General features: G+C 41.5%; 1 protein-coding gene across 1 annotated transcript in view; it reads left to right on the top strand.

Annotated features, from left to right (window-relative positions):
* The window catches only part of LOC121200655 (E3 ubiquitin-protein ligase HECW1), a 66,835-nt gene that overhangs the window by 31,560 nt on the left and 11,678 nt on the right, over positions 1 to 23,597 (top strand). The window contains exons 9-24 of the mRNA XM_041066074.1: positions 3,463 to 3,605; positions 4,022 to 4,122; positions 5,194 to 6,203; positions 6,505 to 7,072; positions 11,603 to 11,701; positions 14,956 to 15,109; positions 15,837 to 15,940; positions 16,065 to 16,171; positions 16,703 to 16,888; positions 17,348 to 17,482; positions 17,928 to 18,042; positions 18,153 to 18,249; positions 18,793 to 18,876; positions 19,055 to 19,161; positions 22,444 to 22,558; positions 23,149 to 23,262. Coding sequence (XP_040922008.1) covers positions 3,463 to 3,605; positions 4,022 to 4,122; positions 5,194 to 6,203; positions 6,505 to 7,072; positions 11,603 to 11,701; positions 14,956 to 15,109; positions 15,837 to 15,940; positions 16,065 to 16,171; positions 16,703 to 16,888; positions 17,348 to 17,482; positions 17,928 to 18,042; positions 18,153 to 18,249; positions 18,793 to 18,876; positions 19,055 to 19,161; positions 22,444 to 22,558; positions 23,149 to 23,262 — 3,239 coding nt within the window. The remainder of the gene's footprint in view (positions 1 to 3,462; positions 3,606 to 4,021; positions 4,123 to 5,193; positions 6,204 to 6,504; positions 7,073 to 11,602; positions 11,702 to 14,955; positions 15,110 to 15,836; positions 15,941 to 16,064; positions 16,172 to 16,702; positions 16,889 to 17,347; positions 17,483 to 17,927; positions 18,043 to 18,152; positions 18,250 to 18,792; positions 18,877 to 19,054; positions 19,162 to 22,443; positions 22,559 to 23,148; positions 23,263 to 23,597) is intronic.

The following is a 23,597-nucleotide window of genomic DNA, read 5'->3' as shown; positions in this document are numbered from 1 at the left end:
CCAGGGTTCTGGGAGCTTCCTCCATATCCCTCCTATCCTCAGGTCCTCCTCTACAGCTTCGTCTTCGAACACTCTACACTCTACTGCAGCAACACCCACACACTCCTCCTCTTAGCCTCTCCCCTCTCTCTCCTTTACAATCTCACCCTCTTTATTGAGTTTGTCCCGCATCCTCCACTCACCAACACACACTTTTGCTCTGTCTGCTTCCTTCTGGCTCATCTTGTAAATTATTCACTCTGACTCCTTTTCATCCTCCTCCTTTATCACCCTGCTCACTGATTTCCCCAGCCCAGCCTCTCTTCCCCTCCTCTTCTCATTTTTCCACCTTCTCAGCACAACAACGTTGTTTCATTTCATCCCGTGCAAAACAGTTGCACTCTTTACAATTCTGCGCTCTCCTGTCTTCGTTTCGCTCCTCTTTCCTGCCCTGTTTTCGTCGCCGTTCGTGTTTCCTTTTATGTCTTTTCATCTGTTCTCCAGCGCTGGGGTTGAAAATTTAATATTTCAGGCTTTTCGGCTGCAGATAAAGTACACAAGTACACACAAGAACGTGTATTTACAGTCAACCACATCAGAAAAGCAAACAAAATGAAACACATACGCAGAGTAACAGACTGTAACGCTGACTAAAGTACAGCTCAGTTGCAAGGTCAGCAGAGGACAGCAGCTTGTCGGTTTCACTTGAAAACATGTACGACAAAGCAAATAAAAGTTTGAATGAAGAACAGCTAACCGTCGGCCATATAAATATGTGGTGAATTCTGGCACTTGGCAGAAAAATGATCCAAAAAAAGAACCAAACTGTGGCAGGAAACAAAGCCAGCTGCTGGTAGAGAGAAGGAAAACCAGAGAAAACAGAATCAATGCCAGTGTTGTTCACGTCACTGGAGGAATGCAAAAAATGGAAAATTGAAAAAAATTGGTGCAGCTACGACTGGTGAGCTGAACCTACCTTTTTTTTTTCTGAATAATTTATGTTTCTACATATACAGTTCTGTTGACCATGACCACTGCTACAGTCATTCCAAACAGATCTCAGAGGCTACAAAGCTCTTCTCTGTCTTTGTACTGCAGCCATTTAGGAACCTAACGGGTTTAAGAGGCCTGCCGAGCTTTCTTTTGACGTCAGCCTTTTTTTAGTCCGAAGAAATGTTACATACAGCTTTTATTTTTTAGTTTGCAATTACGAGTAATAGTGAAGGTAATTTAATATTTATACTTTATGTCCCCAATTGAACTTTTTTAGTTGCAATATTTTTTTATAAATTTTTGTGTTTAAAGCCATATTTCAAACAACAAATTCTAATGAAATTGGTTAATGTGCTTCGTTATTAAGGGTAGAATAACAAAAAACTGTTCATCTCTGCTGTATTATTAATTCACAAATCCTTCTCATAATCATGTTTAGTTTCCTTGATGCTGATGATATTAATTGAAGGAACTCAGAAGGCAACAGATGGACATAGTGAGTGAAACTATAAAAGTCAGGGGGACAAAAACCAGATTTTGAAAAATAAATCTCCAAATACAGCCACGATCACTCATGTTAATCCATTAGACACCTTAACCCTCACTCTTTTTTAGTTTCTTTATTTAATATCTATTGTGCATACGATTAAATTAGGATTTATGCTGTTTTCTGTAAAGCACAGGCGACTGTGCACTGTGAATAAAATTTACAAGGAAAATATTGATGACTGATGCTGTTCAGCCCACAACAGAATCACCAAATTACAATAACAAACCAGAAAGGTAGAATATTTTTCAGTGCGTAGCGAAACACTGTGAGGTCTATATGGAAACCTGAGCATAAATCATGTAGTTTTATATCAGGGCCATATTGGGACGTCTGCTTCAGGCTTGTTCTGTACCACAGCAGAGCCCCTCTGGTGCTGCAAAGAACTGTTACGCAGAGGTTCCCTAAAGCACCTTTCTCAGATGTTTACACATTAATGATGTTATAAAAATACCTTTGTTTTAAAGGTTCTTGCAGCAAAGTGCTGCAAGAACATTGTTAGAAATCTTCTCAATAGAAAGACATTGAAATGTGTTGATAATGAGCATTTTATTGGACTGTGAAGGACTATCAAATTAGAAAAAAACACTCATTACATTAGATGCATCCATTTGCTAACTTGTTTATCCGGTTGTTTACTGATATTGATTCTGACTTACCAGTTTATGTTACCCAATCAGGGGTTTATTTTAGATATCATGCCCTGATGTAGAATCTCTAACAGAAGGATCTGCATGGAGACACATTTAAAATGAAATTAGGGAAGGGACATACCAATTTAAGGAGGACTTTGGTAAATAAACAGCTGTCAGTTCATAATTTAAAGCCCCTTTTATTGTAATTACACCCAGTGTTATATAACGTAGAATTAAATGGTGGCAGAACTTGCTAGCCATGAAGGAACGATGAAGATGAAGGAATAAGTGGGATCTTTGTGTTGAGAAATAAAGGATATTTATTTTTGACTCATATACAATAGATTTTAAAGGGTGTAGCTGTATGGATATTTTTGGATTAAAGATGCTAATAGCTCATAGTTTGGGCCAGCGTTCGGTTAATGACATTTAGAAGCATGTCTCGAGGGCTCTAAGCTACGCTCAGTGTTTCCCTCTGAATTTTATTTTGGTAGGTGCAGAAAAAGCTTTGGAGGATTTGGACAGTTAAGTCCCAGGCTCTGAAGCAACATTTAAGAAGCTTGGCCAGCGATCAGACCCCCACCGGGAGAAACGGAGAGAGGGACAGGGAATGGGAGAGGGAGATTATTTATTTCATTCAAACTAAAACCTCATACATCTCTAATTGACTTGGAGGAAAAAAAAAAAAAACAAGCTCTAAATTAAGCGGTTACAAAGCTTTGGAAATTTGGAATTTTAATCCTTCAAAACACTTTAGCATCAATAAAAGACGCTATAAATTGGCAACTGAGTGAGGAGAGAGATGTGAAGGTCTTTGTTTTAAAAAGAGATGCTTGTTCTTCATGACGATGAATTTATCATCTTCATGATAAACATTATACGTTGGACGGGACTGAGTTTTGTATTTGGTTGCACTGTGATGTATCAGTCTATCATTTGTTCAGTTTAACCAGTCTTGGTTAAGGTTATGGGAAGATGGTGGTTTTGATTATAGTTTCTCCTCATGCTCCCTAAATGCGTTAGATCATTCTGTCAAACACTGAATGCTGTCCAGGTACATTAGGTATAAACATTTTGTGTCAGTTGTGATTCTAATTTTTTGTTTTTTTTTATACAATATGCTCCCTACAAAACATATGTTATACTAAATAAGTAGGTATAAGAAAAATGATTTTAATTTTAATAACCTTGTAGTGCGCAGACAAGTATCAAACATTATCCTTATTCAGTCACATTGAGCAGCGCTCTAATCGTTAACGTGCCCTCTCCTCTGTGTGTGTGTATCTGTGTGTGTGTCTGTTTCTCCAGAGGTTTAACTTCGTGTCTCTGCCCACTGATGTCCTGGAGATCGAGGTGAAGGATAAGTTTGCCAAGAGTCGGCCAATCATCAAGCGCTTCCTGGGGAAACTCTCTGTCCCTGTCCAGAGGCTCCTGGAAAAACATGCCATTGGGTAACACAGACACACACACACACCATACACAAATGCTATACACATTCCTGCAGAGGGTTTTGTTGTTTGAAGCAGCTTGACTGTGTTCAGTCCAAATATTATTCTTCAGCTCGATGATTCAAGCCTTCAGAGCTGTGGAAGTTTCCCCCACGTACACTTGCCCACATGGACGAGTCGATGAGAAAACGGATGTAGGTGGCTGTAGCCACTTTAAATCTCATGTGGCCGTCTAAATTTAGCTATGATTCCATTAGCTTTCTGTACATACAGTGTGTGCATTGTCTTCACTGCATGCTCTTGCTGATCAAAATCAATATTATCATAGCAACATCTGCATTTTTCTCCTGCTTTCTTCCCTCCCTTACACACTCCTTTCTCCTTTTCTGTATGTGTCTCTTTGTCTCTTTTGTCTGCAGGGATCGGGTGGTGAGTTATTCTCTGGGTCGCAGGCTGCCAACAGATCATGTCTGTGGCCAGCTGCAGTTCCGCTTTGAGCTGACCTCCTCTATTCACCCAGGTACAGAAGGCATCAGGCAGCGTATTATCAATCCTGCTATCTCCTCTTGGCCATAAAGAAATCTACACGCTGTGTATCTCAGCCTCAAATCGTGTTAATTGGTTTAACTTCGAAGCCTGAAAGCCATCAACAACCTCACATAGAATTATTACTAAAAATCTGTTTTTATATACATACTATATCTTAATATCTGCCCATGTAATTCCTTAAAACAGGATAAGATTTAAAGTTTAGTTGACGGTTTCTTATTTTTCATCTGTGCCGTCGCGTTCAGGAGTTGAAACTACAGCCGTCGCCGGGGGAGATTATATCAGCTGTAATCAAAATAACATTAAACCTCCAGTATGCAAACATTGTAGCGCACAGGTCTTAGTTTAATCTTTGGGATTCAGATATTTCTAACCCTAGCGACCTACTGTACATGAAAGCAGAACCTAATTGGATTCAATGAGGGATTGAAAAGGACTTGGATTGTTAAGTGGATTTGATGCTGGATTTAGATTCTGTGGGACGAGCACTAAAAAGTGCTGCTGGTGTCCTTCCCTTTGATCTAACAATGCAAATGTAAAAATTTCCAGTTGAGCCCATCAAAGGGAAATTACGAGTTTGGGAAGTCGGATTTGTGTTGTGAAAAGCTCGAGGTGATAACCTTGTGAGAACACGGCTAGTTGTTAGCTGACGTCCTTGTCCTTGTTTTGGTTTTTTTTTTGAATTTCAGTGCTGCATTTGAGTCCAGCAGGTATCATGGAGAAGAAAAATATGAAGAATAATTGGTGCACACCAATTACTTGTTGTTTCTCCCCTTGATTCAGTAAATTGTGTGCACATTGTGTGTGTAAATTGTGTGGAACTCCAATGATTTTTACCCATCAGAGTGTGTTTGAAAATGAACAGATAGTAGTGACCAGGTTTTGATTATTTTTTCTTTTTTTTTATACCATCCATTTTGAGTCTGTTGATGTTATTGGAATTCCCACTTCTAAAGCTGTGACTGCCAAAATATGGTGCATTCAACCCAGTTTCCAAATAGTTTGATGGACATTGATGAAAATATGTTTGTTCTTTTCTTAGATGATGAGGAGGTCTCCCTGGTCATAGAGCCAGCCTGTCCTGAGGGGGAACATGCAGCAGATGTCAACCATGCTGCTGATGCACCTGATGACGACACGTTAAGTGTGGGACCTGACATGCCTGACCTCCCCTTGGATGCCCCTCCCGACCCTGAGACCTCCACGCCTCCAGTCTCCACAGCTGAGGTCTCTGCACCCGAGGAGGTCCTACCTGCTGCTGAGAAGGAAGAGGTCGAGGTGTCATCAGGGGTGGAGCTTGGAAATGTGGAGGAGGAGAGCACAGTGAGGGAGGAGCCCCTGTCTGCTGAGCCCCAGGTGGAGCAGGAGGAAGGAGCATCAGCTCAACAGCAGGAGGAGAGCAGTCAAGTGGGGGAAAAGGAGGGAGGAAAGGAGGAAAGACAGCAGGAGGAAAGAGAGGAGGAGCAGACAGAAGGGTCTGCGCCACAGGCTGAGGAGGTAACAGAAGAAGAAAAGGAGGTGGGTGGGGGGACGCAGCCAAAGCCAGACTCTGACAGTACTGTAGCAGTAACAGCAAATGATGGTGCCACTGCTGCGGAGGCTCCCACAGAGGAAAACAGCACATCCCAGGAGGCTCCTGCAGAACCAGCTGAAGGTTCCCCACAGGAGGCGACAGAGGGAGGAGAGAGAAGCCGCGCCCCGTGCGCTTGCCAGTCCGTCTTTTCAAACTACAACTCCCATGCTCCCTCGCGCCGTAAAAACCGCCCCTGCTCCCTTCCGGTGTCAGAGCTGGAGACGGTGATCGCCTCAGCCTGCGGCGAGCCGGAGACGCCACGATCCCACTACATCCGAATTCACCACCTCCTTCACAGTCTCCCCTCGGCCCAACACAGACCACCCAGCCAAGAGGAGGAGGAGGCTGGAGACGGAGAGAATACAAATAACACTGAAGACACGACCTCCACATCGCCAACACTCAAAACCTCTAAAGACAGAGAGGACGAGGGGCAGGAGGACGAGGAAGAGGAGGATACGACCCAGTCTCCCTCTCAGGTACAGCCAGTGACGGATTTTTGAGTAAAATTCACGTGGGCATTCAGAACTTGGCAAACCTTGTCGCAGGCCTACATTACCCCCACACCACAGATCCCCCCAAAGCTACGGTGGCCTAAAACTGACACAATTATTTAGGTCATACTTTTAGAACAAAGCCAAATACACAAAGCTGAATTCCAAAATCTTTACTTTTTTATGAGCCACTTTAAAAGATCAGTGTGAAATAATGAATATATTAAAACCCTATATAGGTACTGGAAAGACTATTAGCCCTGAGTGTGTCTTTATATATCTGCAGGTCTTGGAGTGTCCTGGTCCCTGCTGCCGTCGGTCTCTACCCCGCAGCCTCTCCATTGAACGCCTTTGTGAGCTGAACCAGCTCCTGGAAGGTGAAGGAGGAGGACACGCAGCTGTTAGGAGGGTCTCGCCCTCCTGCTTGGAGAGCGAAGACTCCAGTAACGGAGGAGGAAGAAGAGTCGGCGGGAGCACCCACAGACCTCCAGGTGAAAACGAATGTGAGTTTTGCGACACTTCCTGCTACAGCACCTCCTGCTACAGCACCTCCTGTTACAGCACGTCATGCTACAGCAACTCGGGCTACGAGGGCAGGAGCCGCTTCTGCAGCCACACCCGCCTCTCCTCAGTGGACAGCAACAGACTCTCCGGCAGCACCGTCTTCTCCTCCCAGGATGAAGACGAAGATGAGGAGAGCGCCTTCGAGTCGGTACCTGACGCCGGCAACACGCCGGAGGGCCAGGAGGTGGGCGGGGCAGGAGGAGAGAGGAGGACGGGGAGGTGGAAAGAGGCCAGGAGGGGAGAGCAGGGGGAGCCAGCCGTGGCCGGGCCCAGCGATAGAAACAGCATCGGTGAGATAAAGCATGACCTTCTTATTGGTTTTCTGCTGGACTCTCAGCTTCTTTCTGTGTTAAAATGTGAAGTGCTGCCATGACTTTAAATAGCATCTGATCAGTTTAGCAGAATATAATAATGGAGGTGAAGAGAATAGATATCAGGAAGTGCAGAGGTCAGACGAATAACACACACAGCTGTGCTGGGGGGCAAAGTCATTACTGGCTCTCATGGCACGGAGCTTCAGGCTGTTTTGTCGCAGTGGCTTGGTGTTGTGTGTTTGCAAAGCACCTGTCTGACCTGCACTTGTTGGCAATTCTTCACGCCGGGCTCATGAATAAGCATCCAGCTCACTTTTTTTTTTTTTTGTGAAGGTCAAAACGTTACATAATAACATTAGCTGCAGTGAAGCTGGCTTGAGCCTGCAGGTGTCAGGGACAGCAGCAAAACTAAACAGGAAATAAAAACTGAGATGTTGCGGGTAAGGGAGTGTGAGAGGGAAAGAAAGACAGCTAGTTAACCAGTTATGTGTTAAGTAATGTTATCTCTGCTGGACAGAGAGGTTTATTGACATCCTGTACTGGCCAAGCCTCGGGATCACCTTCCTGTTCTGTTAGTTGTGGCCAAGAAATTTATGATATATATATAATTTATGAAATTTTGATTTTTTTCATTTTGTTGGCAGGTGCCCAGATTTATTCCCTGACTGTGATAGATTTAGGCCGTTCTTGGTCCCAGTTTCATCAGTTAAAATCACTGAGCATATACAACTTGGGGGGGGGGTATTATCATCTCCCTCCACCTTTATAAAAGCACTGTAAAAAGTTTGTCACACACTTTTGAAGTAGTGTGAACGAGCCCATTTAAATGGTGGAGGAAATGCTTTTCTTCTTTTTTTTTTCTCCACAAAGTATTGACCTGATCACAGTAAAAGCTTTTCAGCGGCTCCGTGTGCATAATCGCTCCCCTTCTTGCCTTTGTTGTGAAAAATCTGCGGGTGGTTTTTTTGCCTTTCATCAACAGTAACCTAACATCGATCGAAAAAAAAAAAATGGTAAAGTTAGAAGCAGTTAGAAGTTGTTAGCGAATGAAAAATTTCTGGTATAAAATATTCAATTCAGTTCAATGAATTCAAAGAATCAGAGCGATGAGTATGACACGACTCTGTTGTACTGATGGAATTTCTACTGGGAAAAAGATGATCATTAATTAATGTAAACCTGTGTTTGAAAACCCAAGATCCATTAACATTTATCAGATAAATAAAGCCAGAAATGTTACGCACACGATGTGTGGAAAGGGTTTAAAAGGAATTAAGGTGATACTGATGAAGCTATGATTGTTTTTATATTGAAGCATTTAATATTGATTTAAGTCACACACAGCAAATTACTCATGGAATATCAGGAGTGTTTGTACAGATATTATGGTTAAATCTGAAATCTTCCTTAAATAAAAGTACGATTCCTAAATAAAACAAACAAAAAAAACCTTATAAAAATGCTTAATGTGCACAAACATGTCACGAAAACGTAGGAAAAATGAGCGTGAATCGTTCCCACCTCCGGTTTTAGTCAATACATATGGCCTGCAGTTTGTTTGACTGGCCTCATTTCACTGGTTACCTCTTCATGTTTTATACTGTATTTGTGCATTTTACATGACGGCTGTTATAGACTGAAAAAAAAAAAAAGTAGGTCATACACACACACAGACACACACACACACACACAGAGTCTTGCAGAAACAAAATGAAATTCCCCTCCTCTGAAATGCAATCAGCAAACTGCCAGACTCCCTGCCAGGTTTGTTCTTTCAGATGGTTTTCTTTTCCTTTTACCTCCCCCCACCCCACGCCTCTTCCCATCAAAACACACCAGCACACACTGCACCCGTTTTTTTTTTTCATTATGAAAATAAAATGTATGCTTATTCTGAGAATCTCTACACACTTTTTTAGCCATTTTCTTGTTTTTTAATCAAAAATAAAACCTCGTCCAGTCGTTGGAATTAATTTCTCATGTTATAGTTATGATGCTTGATTGAATACATATTTTTAGATCACTGCAGTGTGAGGACCTTAACATGTTAACATCTTCATCTACATGATTTTAGAGTGTTGTGACATATATATATGATGTATTCACACTAATACAAGTAACGTGTGCCAAGTGTGATACTAGCTGCTGTGCTGAGTAGAGTCCTTTTGAAATCATAAGAGGAAATGATGTTGGATGTGGGTGTTGGGAAGACAACATGTGGGTCTTCTGCCTCCTCTGGCATGATGTAAACCTGGTCGAAGACCAACACGCAGCAGAATAAGGGAGGAAGTGAGTGAGTAGCGCTCTGATAATTGCTGAGTTGTGGCTATTTAAAGATATCTGCAGAGTGAGTTTCACTGTGTGAGTGTTATTTTTGGATCAAACTCTTGGAGTTTGTGCTGGACCTGTGGACGTATGCTGGACAGCAGCTCTGGTAGAAAACCAGATTGATTTAAAGCTGAAGTCAGTAAACCTTCACTCCCAGTCATTATCAATAATTAGGCTTATATTATAAGCATTGTTATTATTGCCTTATATGATATTATAAGGCTTGAAGAGTGAAGGTGCACACTGGACCATGACTGGCTTTCAGTCTAGCTGTGATGTTACAAATCCTGTTGCTACAGGTGTTGAACTGATTTAACAGTGAAACTTCAACCCTCTTCAACAGGTGAATATGAAAACTAATTAATACCTAACACAAGCAACAACAGTAAGCAAAAGGGAGACTTTAATGATGCCACAGGCTGAGCGCAAGCTGTGAGACTGGCATCTCTCTGGTTCAGCTCAGTAGATGTGATTGATTGATTTATTGATTGAACGCTCACATCATTTGTTCAGGTTACAGTAATCTGAGCAGAACATAGCGCTGTCCGTAAAAAGAAGACGACCTTCTGAAATTTTAAAAGTAGGGAAAAAGTACAGGCAAACAGCTGAATCAGTCACAGTCAGGGGTGGGGATGTGAGGGGAGAAACTCTGGACTACTGGAGATCGATAATGAGTCTGATAATGAAGTAGATTAACACATATTTTAGCCAATAGAGTCTGAATCAAGCTTCATCGCATCATCTTTCTTTTGATACCTGTGACATTTGGGGCATTCAGAGCAGACAGTCAAACTCGTTTTATTGGAGGAGGCAGAAATAATGTTTGTTTCTGCTGTGATGCATCAGCTTTTTGGCTCAAGTCATAGAAAAATCTGTCTTGCTGCTTATTCTGCTGCTGTTCTTCAAGTGTGCAGGAAGCGTTGTCATTACTCGTTGCGATCACGCTCTGTTCATTAGGATTTTTCTACCCGCTGCGATGACAGTGATGTTTCTGTCTTTTGCAATGATGTGTCTTAGCATGTTGAAAGACATTTTTTTTTTTTACTTGCTATGATTACGTTTAAGCCTTGGTGATGATGTTTGCACCCAGTGGGGGGGGGCGCTTCCTCATTAATGCGATAGCATTGTATGGCTTACGTTTCCACAGGGCTGACTGCAGCTGATCTCACCATATTCCCATCTCAAAGCATGTTCTGTTTATATCCACACACATTTTCCCTCATCCGGATCACAAATAGTGTTTTAATAGCAGATGGAAATGCTGTCAGAGGCTAATTATAGAGAAACTGCCAAGAGCCAATGAGAATGTAGCTTATACTGAGGTGATGTGGTGTGAGTTAAGTATTGTGTAATGTGTCTAGAGGATGCTTGATCAATTTTTAATTACCAATCTTACCATCATTTTTGGACGATTCTGCAAAAACCTGAATTATTTTCAATCCCAGTGTTTTTAAAATCATTGATGCTGAACATCACTCTACGGTATCTATGCATGGAAACTATGGTGTGGTTAAAGCTGCGTTAATCAATATTTTCATACAACCATTGGGTCGAATGACTGTGCAGTGTTCCAGGGCTTACTTGTAGTCACAACCCAACATTGAATTTTCAGTGACTCTGCTGCTCCATTCAGTTGTACAGAGGATTTGAGCCTCTTTTAGCTCATTGTGTTGTTTTAACAACTTTATGGTTTTTGTTCACAAAGCTCCAACAAACCCAGTGTAGACCTCCAAACAGCTGATAGAATAAGTTAGCAATTAGCTGATGGACGTAGGGGAGAATTTAGCACCTTGAGAGCTAGCAGTCACCCTAAGGAGTTGGTGGAGACCAAACCAGAGTTATTATGAGAGTTGAATATCGGACTTGCATTTGGAAACGTGACTCCAGATTAATAATAAAATATCATTTAATACTGATTTATGAAACTACATACATAAAGGACACACTTCTTCCTGCATTGGCACTGAATTTCAATGACATTGAAAATCATGCACTTCAGAATTGCCCAGTATAAACATAATTCCTAGGGATAGTAGCCTTACTTGTTTAAATAGCAAAATATAGAAATTCCGCATCTTAAGTGTGCAATGTCCAGTCTCTTCCTAGTCTGACAGGTGGTATAGTGTATCCCCAGCCTTATGGTAATTTATCCCATACTGTCTCTCTGATGTCCTGTAGGCTCAGACTTCTCCCCTCCTGTTGGCCAACTTCCAGTCCTGCGACCCAGCCATGACCTAAACCATTTTCCTGCTGCCACTGACCAAGCCTTACCTCCAAGTAAGAACCAACATCTCCCAGTCTTACTCTGGAGTTTCATCCCAACACCTTGGTTTGCTGTGAGTGTGGCTGTTTGTGTGTGCATGCTGCCAAGTGTCTTTACTTTCCAGAACATACTCCATCTCCTCTTTTATTTACCATCATCATGTCACTGGCCCTCCTTTCATACTCCTTTAGTTGTAGATGTACAGCTTTATGTTGCTCTGTGCTGCTTGGTTCATGGTTGGATTTGCACTCGGTCTTGGATGGTTGGAGGGATCACTGGTCTTCACTGACCCCCAAGCTCCGGTTAGCTTTTACATCATCATCCATCCGTTTTTCTGTTTAATCCATGTATGTGGGACTGTAGAACTATTTCTTGGTGGACAACAGTTGGGCATAGTGACTGTGTACAACTCCTTGAAGCCTTGACATCGCGGTGAGGTTGCCAGGTTTGGCACCGTCGTAGAGACCAAAATCAAAACCTTTTTTTCTACATTTCTGTTTCTGTACAAATAAGATACAAAGAGTTATTTACTGAGCCTTACAGGTGTTGATTGGTGTATTTTTTTAACTGTGGACATGCTAAGCTAGGCTAACCACATCCTGACTCCAGCAGTGTGATTAATACAGAGACATGAGAATGGTATCCATCCTCCATCTCATTCTTGGAAATAAAATAAGTTTATTTCCCAGTTGTTGAATTCACAACTGATTATGCTGACCGATGCATCCCTCATGTTGCTGACAGTTGGTTAAAGTGTTTACTTACACTTAACTGCGGCTGTCCTCATCAGGTTTTTTGGCCCTGATACCTATGCGAGTTCTTTAATATTGGCTATCTGTTGATACCAAGCCTGATCCAATACTTATATTTAACTGAATGTTTAATGCTTAATTTGTACCGGACTCACTGAAGTAACAGCTGTAGACTACTAAATCTGGAAAACCTTATTTTTTGGTGTTCCAGAGTAGAGCTCTTTATCTAGACAACAGACATAATTAATTTTGGCCTGTCATTAAATTACTGTTGGAATTAACATTAATTAATGACACCTGACATGACCTGTCGTCAGCGACGTTTAGAAGTTTTACCCGTGAAAGCGACGGTCAACAGTGCTACTTGAATGTTTTGTGCGCTCCTCTTTGCTAAAGAGAAAGAGGGATCGTGGTGAATCCACAGAGCTACAACTCAGAGGCCCAGAGAACCAACCCAGTCAGTAGCAGCAGCAACAGAGGCTGTGACGCAGAGCTCATGGAGCAAATTAAGGTACTCTAAAACCCTTAGAGGAGCCAGATTGCCACAATGTGCATCAGAAACCACACTCCTCAGAGAACTGAGTCAAATCTGAATACACTGACATGATGCATATATTTTTAGACTCAGTGTGACTCTCCATAAATCTGCTGAGAAATCATAGAAAAACAAGAAACTTCTTAAAATTACAGAACATTTCAGGTTTTTTTTTTTTTGTCAGTATTGAAGTAATTTAGTGAGGTTGTAGCCCACAGTAATCCAAGCCCCAAATCATCTCTGAATAAAACCAGTGTGGCGTTCATTCCTCCTTGACTTTCAGAATGTGGAGGCCAGCCACAGTATGATTTGGTCAAGTGCTTTCCACTGTGTAGAACGCTCCGTTCAAGCATCTGATGCTGTGGACTGGATCCACTTACTACATGTACAGGCACACGACTGCATTTGCATCTAGTGACACTCTTATGTTTGAGCAGGAGAACGAAGTCTGATCACAAGCAGACTTTGTTATTAGATCACACCATCACCTAATACCTGACCCCAGTCACCTTCAGCCTGACGAAAATGAGCAGGGCCAAGGTAGGAATACTTTCTAAATATGGTCAGGGCTGACAATAAGAGGTTGTTCTGGGTGTGTGCGTGTCTGCGTGTGGGCAGAGCAGTCGTGACAGCCAATAAAAGATTTTTCTGTCCTGAGGGGGCAGTCTTCATCTCCCTCCTCCTCCTCCCACAGCAGTTAGTCAGAGCTGAGAAAAGCTGCCACGGTCCTTGTCTCACACATTCACACTGTGAACATTTACAAGCCAAACGACATCCTCGCTGTCCTCGCCATCTCGACAGCCACAACAACAACAACAACAACAACAACAACAGCTTTCCAATTTCAGGCAGGTTCTTCAAGCTCATTTCTGCAGTCTATGTATATTTAATGGCAAAAATTCAAATGTCCCCAAACCAGTCAGGCAATAAAAAAATAACACAGGTTACAAAAATTAAAAACACTAAGCACAAAAACTGATGGCAGTTATGTTTTGTAGAATCTTTCATTAATCACCTGATAAATATGATAAATATGCTACCAACAAGAGTTGATTGTGCCTGGAAAGACAAATCTAGTATTGTTGTAGTACTAGTACTATGGCTCATACTAGCTTATTGCTATTACTACTAGTAGAAGTTTTATCAGCGGTGCTGTTAGTACTACTGTTTCTGGTAGAAGTCAATTGGTTTTAAGGGACTATATGAAAATTGTTGGGTCAAACCAATCCAATAATGTTTCTCTTTAAAAAGTGAAACACAGTGTTCAGCTTGACTCTAAACCCCAATAAAACTGAAACAGTCCCTGTGATTGTTGAAGTAATTAGTGTTGGTATAAGACATTTGAAATGTGATCATAAAAATGCTTGAATTGAGTTTCTTATTTTTAAGAAATAAAGATTTTAAAGCCGCCCTTATGATGATGAACCCGCAGAGAATCAACTCTGTTGATATGTTTGCATCTTTCCCCTCATGCCCCCAACTTTTCTGTTTGTTTCCATCTCTCATCCACATGGTTTCCAGCAGCAGCAGGTGGCTGTTTTCAGTGAAAAAGCTTTGATAAACCCACTGTACGCTACCTGCTCAGCACAGCAGAGAGAAGCACAGCGAGAGACCAGCTGGTGAACACAGTAGAGCATGTAGCCGCTAAAGAACCAGATATTCCTCTCAGAAGTTGGTGGAGCCAAATATGATCTAGAAGCGAGTGAATATTGGACTTCATCAGCTGGACACAAACTTAACCCCAGCTGGATGCTAATGTTGGTTCTGTGATGAATTTCACTTTTTTTTCTCAAGCACATGTCAAATTAGTTCTTGATCTTCAGTTTATTTGTCATTAGGGTTCATGACATTCAGGAGGAGTTTTGTTTATATCCAGGTAACTGAAATGTGATTGACCCGCAGCGCATTAGTAAAACAGCTGGCGTGGGAACAAAGCTAATAACTTTTCTCTTTCTTCTCCGCCTCCTCTCTGTCGCCACAGACTGGGAAGCTCGCATCGACAGCCACGGCAGAGTTTTCTACGTGGACCACGTCAACCGGACAACAACCTGGCAGAGGCCGAGCCACGGCGGCAAGTGCAACCACGGCATCCCCCGCTCAGGATCCACCCAGCAGATGGAGCAGCTCAACAGGAGGTCAGACTGAGAATAGAGAGACAGAGCTCCTGATGTAATGTAATATCAGGCACTCATGTAAAACCTGGTATTGACAACAAAATTAGCACGACGAGAAAATTTTTAATTTGTTAAAATGAGAACCATCTTTTGTTTAAATGAAATGCATTGATTTAGTGTAAAAACAAGAATGCTTTATGATATAATAGGATAAGATGATGGGACAATATGTCACACGTGACAGTTATGTTGTTATGAAACATAATTTGCTAGCAATAACTGGAAAAACGTCGCTTTATTAACATTTTTTATGTATAAAAATATATTGTAAATAACAAGAAGACACACCTGAATACAAAATAGCAAAATGTCTAATCATTATTTTCAACCTAAAAATCTTTTTGAAGTGAGAAGCGCTGAAAAAAAGGCAATAAGGAAGGAGGAAATATTTTAGAAGAGAAAATGGAAGGGAGAAAAGAAGCGAGTAGTCAGTCAGTAGAGTACAATACAGGCCCTGTAGTGGAGTTAGGCTGACATCTGGTGTCTGGAGATGGAATTTAAACCAGAAGCTTTTGTTTGTGCATTACACTGACAATAACACAAAACCTCAACAGATTAAATGGTCATTTAAATACAAGTATTAGACAGCTTTTTAGAACCTACTAAGATTTCCCAAGTCAAAGAAATATCCATGTTTCATCCTTTGTTCTCCTGTAAAAAAAAAAAAAATGGCTTATTGTCTCTGCAGGTACCAGAACATCCAGAGGACCATGGCCACAGAGGAGGAAGGAGGCAGTCAGAGGTTGGAGCGGAGCGGCAGTACAGAGAATGATTCTGATTCTGTTCAGACAGGTACAGTACCAACCCCCCCTCCTCACACTTTAAAGCCACATAATCTGCTCGTTTCTGTTGAATAAATATTAGATTTGTTACTTGTACACAGAGAAAGAGTAATTAACCTGTTCTCCGTATGCAGGCCCCTCCTCCCCTGTCAATCACCAGAAGATCAGCCATCTCCTCCAATCACCTGCTGTCAAGTTTATCACACACCCAGAATTCTTCACTATGTTGCACAGTAACTATGTGAGTACCACACACACACACACATGTGTATGTGTGTTAATATTGGTAGGAAACTCCTGCAGATACTTCACCTTTCTGTGGCTGCTTTCCTACACTGTGGTGTCCTGGAGGTGGCAAGATTAAGAAGAGACACGCCATGAGGCTGGAGAAGCCGGACAGGCGAGCCGGCTTTGTGGTCGGCATGAAGCTGGACTCTCTGGTGACGGTGGCAGAGAGACGGAGCCTGTGCAAGCTTCTGTCTGTCATGGAAAATGAGCCACCCTCTGTACACCACCATAATGAAACAGAGGAGTGTGTCCAGTGGCAGGCTGCTGTCACAAAGCTGCTCGGTGGACAGATTCAGGAGATGCTTTGTCCGAAGAGCCATTAGGCTCTATCTATCTATTTATGTATAAGCTGTTACACTGTAGTACTCTTCTGCTACTGTCTGCACAAAAATCCTCAACCAAAATAACATCAAAACAACATTTTCTGTCAGTGCTTTTATTAACTTTGTCGAAATGTAAAAGTAAACCTGTGCACGTTCTCCAGGCAGCCTACCGGATGTTCACCAGCAGCAGCTGCGTGAAACACATGATCCTGAAGGTGCGCCGCGATGCCAGGAACTTCGAACGCTACCAACACAACCGGGACCTGGTGGTTTTCCTCAACAAGTTCGCAGACACCCAGCTGGAGCTACCGAGGGGCTGGGAGATCAAGACCGACCCCCAGGGCAAGGTATCACGCTTTACACGTGTAGAAAGACCTTTTTGAACGGCTTTTGTTGGAGGGGATGGATGTATGTTGATACCTGATAGTCGCCACTGCGTCATATTTGGAAAGGCTAACAAAGCAAAATGAACCAAGGACAGAACACTTCACTGATACTCATGTTCAGCTGTTTCTTTGTGCTGTTTTAAGCTTCGTAATGACCAGAGAAGGTCAGTTACAGCACAATCCACAGTCGATCATATACCACAGTATGAAAACAGTAAATCCTCACACACTCTCAAATGCAATTTACTGCACATATGGTACAATCATGAAGTATGGTTCTTATGCTTTTGAAAACATTTTGTCAAATTCGAACCTTAAAGTTAAACATTTTAAGGTGGAATTGGAAAACCAGTATTTTGCTTTACACGCTGTAATTAAAGGATGTCATTTGAATTCATGTTTTTTTTACCCGTCTCCTAGTCGTTCTTTGTGGACCACAACAGCCGAGCGACGACCTTCATCGACCCTCGCATCCCACTGCAGAACGGCCGGCTGCCTGGCCACCTGGCCCACAGACAACACCTACAGAGACTACGCAGCTACAGCGCAGGGGAGGTAGACAACTCTAGCATGACCGGGGTTTTCTGCTTGTGTTCTGTGCTCCCCTTTTCTTTTTATACTTTTAATGTTGCAGCTTGAAAAAAATGATTGTAAAAATGACTGCTGGTGCGCATTTTACTCCAATGGTTTTGTTTTGTATGTTCTTAAACTATTTCTGAAAACAGCTGGATACTGTACTATTACTCAAACAGCAGGAAAACACCCACTGCAACAGGAAGAGACTGTATGTCAGGCTGTGGATACACAGGCTGTGCTTGTTAGCAGGATACATTCATCGTGGGTTTGGTCTTTTCGTGAGATTTGTTGACAAGAATAAAATTAAAAGGTTATAACCGGAGAGAGTATCAGACCCTGAAACCTTCTGGTTTAGACTGTGCTTTTTCTTCAAACAAACCCTGTCTCTCAGTGAAAAATCTGTCCTGTTCATGTTTGTTCTCAGGCCTCTGATGTGTCGAGGAGTCGCGGGGCTTCTCTGATGGCCAGGCCCGGAAACAGTCTGGTAGCCGCCATCCGGAGCCAGCATCACGCTGACTCACAGCAGCTGACCGCTCCATGTAAGGCACTGTCATAACATCAATCACACGCAGCACTATCGGCTCACTAATCTGATGACTTTTTAGACTCAGGCTGTGTTAATGTCTTTGTCTCTCTCTCTCTCCACCAGCTTACAATGACAAGATAGTGGCGTTCCTTCGTCAGCCGAACATATTTGACATGTTGCAGGAGCGACAGCCGAGCCTGAGCAGAAACCACGCACTGAGGTATACCTTCTTTCCCCGTGGCTCGGATTGTTGTATCACGTCGCTCTTTTTACACTCATTCAGACCTGGACGTTGCCCAGTACAACTACACTCTCATCTGTTTGCCACTGAGCAGTTTCACTGGAGCAATTTCCTGCCTGATTTATCCTGCCAGACTGGGATCAGACCAGCAGCCTTCTGGTCACAATCCTGCTTCTGATTTGTGGTCCACCACTGCCCCTAAAATAAATACTTACATAGGAAGCCAGAATTTCTTAAGCTTACTTAAGGGGAGGTTTCCAAAGTACTGCTACTCGTGAATTGTGACAGTCTACAAGGATTATACTGCATTTTAACATGGAAGAATGATTGTCATTACGATTTTACACACTGTAGAAGTGCTTGTGCCTTCTTATGTACTGGCAATTGAAACTGTGGAGATGATTGTTACATCTTTCTTGGTGACTGAGCTCAAGAAGTCAGAGAGCATGGGTCTCAGTACCTCAGATGTTTACTCGTATGAACTTGTGATTGAATTTGATTCTTGTTTTGTTGACTGTTCAGGGAGAAGATCCACTACATCCGGACAGAAGGTACCCAGGGAGTGGAGAAGCTGTCATGTGATGCAGACCTGGTCATCCTGTTGAGGTAAAAAAACCTCACTGACTTCAACATTAAACACAGCATCAACCCAACATCTGGTTTCTTTACAGTATTGCCCTCACAAAAAACTGAAATCCCACACCCATCTTATGCTGTATGAACTCTGTAATGCAGTAAAAAAAAAAAAATGTCTTCTCTGCTCTTCTGTCTCCTGTTCTTGCAGTTTATTTGAGGAGGAAATCATGTCCTATGTTCCGCCTCATCCCATCCACCCCGGCTTCAGCTTCTCTCCTCGCTGCTCGCCCGCCTCCTCACCACAGAACTCTCCTGGTAGGTCCACCAGTCCTATAAACAGGGTGCAGTCTTTCTTACAGCTCCAGTAAAATTCTCTATAAGTGTGAATCCACAGTGGAAGTTATAAAGTACCATTTAAAATATCTAAATTGAAAATAAATGAAACACAAAAACATGAAATAAAATACAACACAGATCACTAAGTAAAGAGGTGTGTTGCATTTTAGTGTTGTCAAACAGAGAGCAGCTTAGATCTGCCCATACTAAGTTAAAAGCACTGTCATTAGTTTTCATGAGGAGATGCAGTGGAGCTTTTTCTTTTTGTGAAATCGACATGCCTTGTCAATACCAAAACTGTCCAATCACAGCTAGGGGGTGGGGCTTATCATAGCAGACATGACAGAAAGCCTTTCACATTAAAACGGTTTCCTATTTCCTGTGGATCCTAGGATCTTGATTTTAATGTGACACCGAAAATTCATGTCACAATGAAAAAAAAAAAAAGGATAAAACACAATTTTATAAAATAGAGGGCTCCATCCCTGCTCCATCTCTGCATCAGTTTCGGGGTCCTTAGCCTGAAAAACGTTGAAGACCCCTGGTTTAAACAGTTAGTCAGATTTTGAATGAAATGTGACAGCCCTAGTATCAGGCTGTCTTCAGGTCTTGAAATGCATTTAATTTAGTTTACTCGCAAAAGGCATTACACAGTCTTATATTTCATTTACAAAAGACTTCAGACGTTTTGCTCAGCACCATGAGACCTGTAGCAAACACTGTGAGACAATGAGCTTGGAAGCTCATTGTTAATTTTTTAATTAGTTAATTTTAGGAAAAACTTAAATGAATCAATCATTTTGAATCGATTAATCCATTCATCCGTTTTCTACCGCTTATCCAGATCCAGTTTACATTAATCTGACAAATTATATCATTAGAAAGCCTGGTTAAAATGCCGCTGGGAGAAAAATGTAATATAATGATAAATAATTCAAGGCCTTATTGTCCATACTGGTTTCCCATCATACTTTCATCCTTTGGCTGGCGTGATTGTAAAACAGGTTTTAAACTGAATTCTATGTGGAATAAAAAAGGTCTTTAACAGTCATAAATTTAACTTGATGAGCCTGCAGTAGGTTAGAGCACTATGTCCACAATATTTGGCAGTGCTGCCCGTATCACAGCATGCAGGAGAACGTTACAGATTACTTCATAATGCATTATATGTTCATAATAGTTTCAGGCATTGGACAGCTGTGAGGTAGCTGGGACATTAAAACTAAATGTTGTTTGTGGTGGTACAAGCTTTCTGCCCCTGGTTCCAGACGCATCCTTCACCTACATATGGGTTTTATCTGCCTGTCATCTGAAGCCGCCATGGGTGCAATCACAGGAACCAGCGGGCAGGTAGTTACCCACATGTGCAAGTGAAGTGAAGACACTCTGGAGCCCTGTTGATAGTAGAGATGCACACGAATCTATCACGCTATACGGATTCTGTTATACATAGAAACACACACACACACACAGAAAAAACCCATAATAGTAATCAAGCAATCATTGCTGTTTGACAGAGCCTGCTGTGCTATGTTAGGGTCCACTAATGTCATCTTAATGAGCTCCACTAGACCTCAAGCTGGCCACGAGTGTGTGTGTGTGTGTGTGTGTGTGTGTGTGTTGGGGTGCGCAATTTATTGATGCGAGGTTCTATAAAGGGAAATTGGGTCACAGCAGGGAGGCCTGGCTTGTAATTGTGCTTCATTCGTTATTTGTGCTATTGTCTTTGTGGAAACCTGACCTGGAAAAACAGAGTAAGAGATGTTGTGAGCTCAGCTGAACTGCTCCGTGTCACTCTGTCTCACTGTAAGAAAGATCCATCATAGGTCAGTTCATTTCTTATTGGCTTTTAAAATGTGAGTTAATGGAGTGCAACAAAAGACCCTGACTAGACTCTGTAGACCAGGGGGACTACATGGTCAGCGTCTTGACCCTGGAGGATTTATTTTCTCCAGAACACTCAGAAATATAAAGACAATGTTGTCTTTGTGCAAAACGGATTGAATGAGACCCAGAGGCTCTTTCTTCTAAAGTGTTAAAATGATAGCATCCAGGGTTGTTTGTTTGATTTGTGTGTTTCTGCTCACACTCTGTAATGTGTGTACAATCGTAACCCCCCAACAGAAAATGATCAGCACAGCTACAAGGCCAAGCTGTGTGACATCCACTGGGCATCGATGCTCACTGTGCTACAGTTGCTGTATGCAGAGTAAACTCTGGTGTTTAGCGGGCTTAATGGTTGTGACTCCTCTTGTTTGGTGAGATATCAGGCAGCAAATTCAGGAAACAAACTCATGGCTGGTGCTCAAAGTTTAACCATTTACGGTACGGAGCAGAGAACGTATTCCTGCTCGATACATATGCAAGAATCTGTTAATTAAAGGTGAAATGATCTCATATTCATTAGGATTGTCATAAATGTGAAATATGCAGCCTATAATTTGGGAATGATGTTTCTGTCTATGGGTGTGCACTCAAGTCCATAGAGGAAAAGGCAAAAATTACTCTGAGGAAGGATTTATACCAAAACGCATCAGCAGATTTGTCGTTCTATTGATTGTAAATAAATTCACCAAAAAAATATCAATAGAAGGTGATTATTCTTGCTATTTTTTTTTTAATCATGAATTTCTGCCCTTTTTTCCTGACTTGGTCCTGGAGAATATAGACATAGAGAAAATTGGGTAATTTTCTCTCTTGCAGACCTTGTAAATGCAGCCCACACTTTCACTTTAACACATCTAAACTGCTGCAACTTCATGTCCTCAGAGTTCAGTCAGAAAACTGTGGAGGCCCAAAGTGTTCAATATTAAATAAATTAATTAGAAGTTATGTGATAAATATCATGTAAATAAATACAGACACATTTCATAATGTTGTGTCAAAACACTGTGAAATAATCTAATGTGTTAAAAACTCTCATTATTGTGGAACATTGTTTCATCCAGCTTTTGTTCCAAGCAGCAAATAACTTTAAGCTTTTTGTTACTTTCTACTGTTTATTATTTGAAAAAGTTTTTATTTAATTTTGATCACACTGGGGCTTCATATTTTATGCCTCTTGTGTATTATGTATGACACACATTGTCTGTCGTCTACAAAGTTTTATTGGTAATATTTAATGTCCTTATAATTTTTCAGATATCCTTTCCCATATGAACCATCAAGAAGCAGTGTATTGATTTTGTTATTGTATTTTTTCCTTTCTTTCTGTGTTTATTTCTGTTGTGTGTCTGTGTGTGTGTGTGTGTGTGTGTGCAGGCTTGCAGAGAGCCAGGGCTCCAGCTCCTTACCGCAGAGACTTTGAAGCCAAGCTCAGAAACTTCTACAGGAAATTAGAGGCCAAGGGCTATGGCCAAGGACCAGGCAAGATCAAGTAAGACTGGTTGCATGTTACACATATGAAACAACTTATTGTATCATCAAAATACCGTATTATTATCTGCTCCTGTTAGATTGGAGCAGTTGCAGCAGATGTATTGGTAAATATACCGATCAAGGTAATTCGAAAAAAGGCACAGTTCAAACTGCTTTCTACTTTCATAGCAGTTTTAAGATCAACTTAATCTGATCCTAAATACATATTAATTCACCATCATCACACCTACTGTACGAAAAATATATATCTATAGAATATTTTAGTATATTTTTACAATATTTTTTACAATTATCAAATGAAATATTTGGCCAATGAGGATTTTTCTCCTCATGGAATTTGGGTTTCAATAATAGAAATTTTAATATAATTCCTCCTAGCAATTAACCATCCACCTGCTTTTAGACATACTCTACATGAAAAAATGGACTTAACTGAACAGTTGGATAAATAAGATATGAAAAAGTTAAATTATTGAAAGATTTTATAGACTTTACTTTTGGACTTTCCAAAATCAGAGTGTGTAACCTCAGTATTTCTGAAGTACATGGAGTTGCACTGTGATGTGTGATATGTTGTTGTTGTTGTAGGTTGCTGATAAGGAGAGAACACCTGCTGGAAGGAACCTTTAACCAGGTGATGGCGTACTCCCGCAAAGAGCTGCAAAGGAACAAACTCTACGTCACCTTCCTGGGGGAGGAGGGGTGAGACACACACACACACACATACACACCAGTACACTTTTTTGTGATTTATAATGCCAACATTCCTGTTTTTATCTTGTTGCATTGAATAAGAAATTGTGACAAAGAGGACGAAATAGATAAATACTGCGTACAGGTGCATATTCACTCACATACAGACAGGTACTACTCACCCACACAACCATATACATGAACTAAGATGCACAGGAGGAAATCAGTTAATTAGGTGTTTTCCATTTAATGCAGGGCAGCAAGAGGTCATTCTATCTCTTTTAGCATCTAGGTTAGCTTTGTTTACCGCCAAGAAAATGTGCACAGTAATGCCGCTAGCATGA

The sequence above is a fragment of the Toxotes jaculatrix genome, chromosome 20 (assembly GCF_017976425.1).
Source record: "Toxotes jaculatrix isolate fToxJac2 chromosome 20, fToxJac2.pri, whole genome shotgun sequence".
In the NCBI taxonomy this organism is placed as follows: domain Eukaryota; kingdom Metazoa; phylum Chordata; class Actinopteri; family Toxotidae; genus Toxotes; species Toxotes jaculatrix.
Note: the sequence above shows the minus strand (reverse complement) of the source record. Positions and strands in the feature narration are given on the sequence as shown.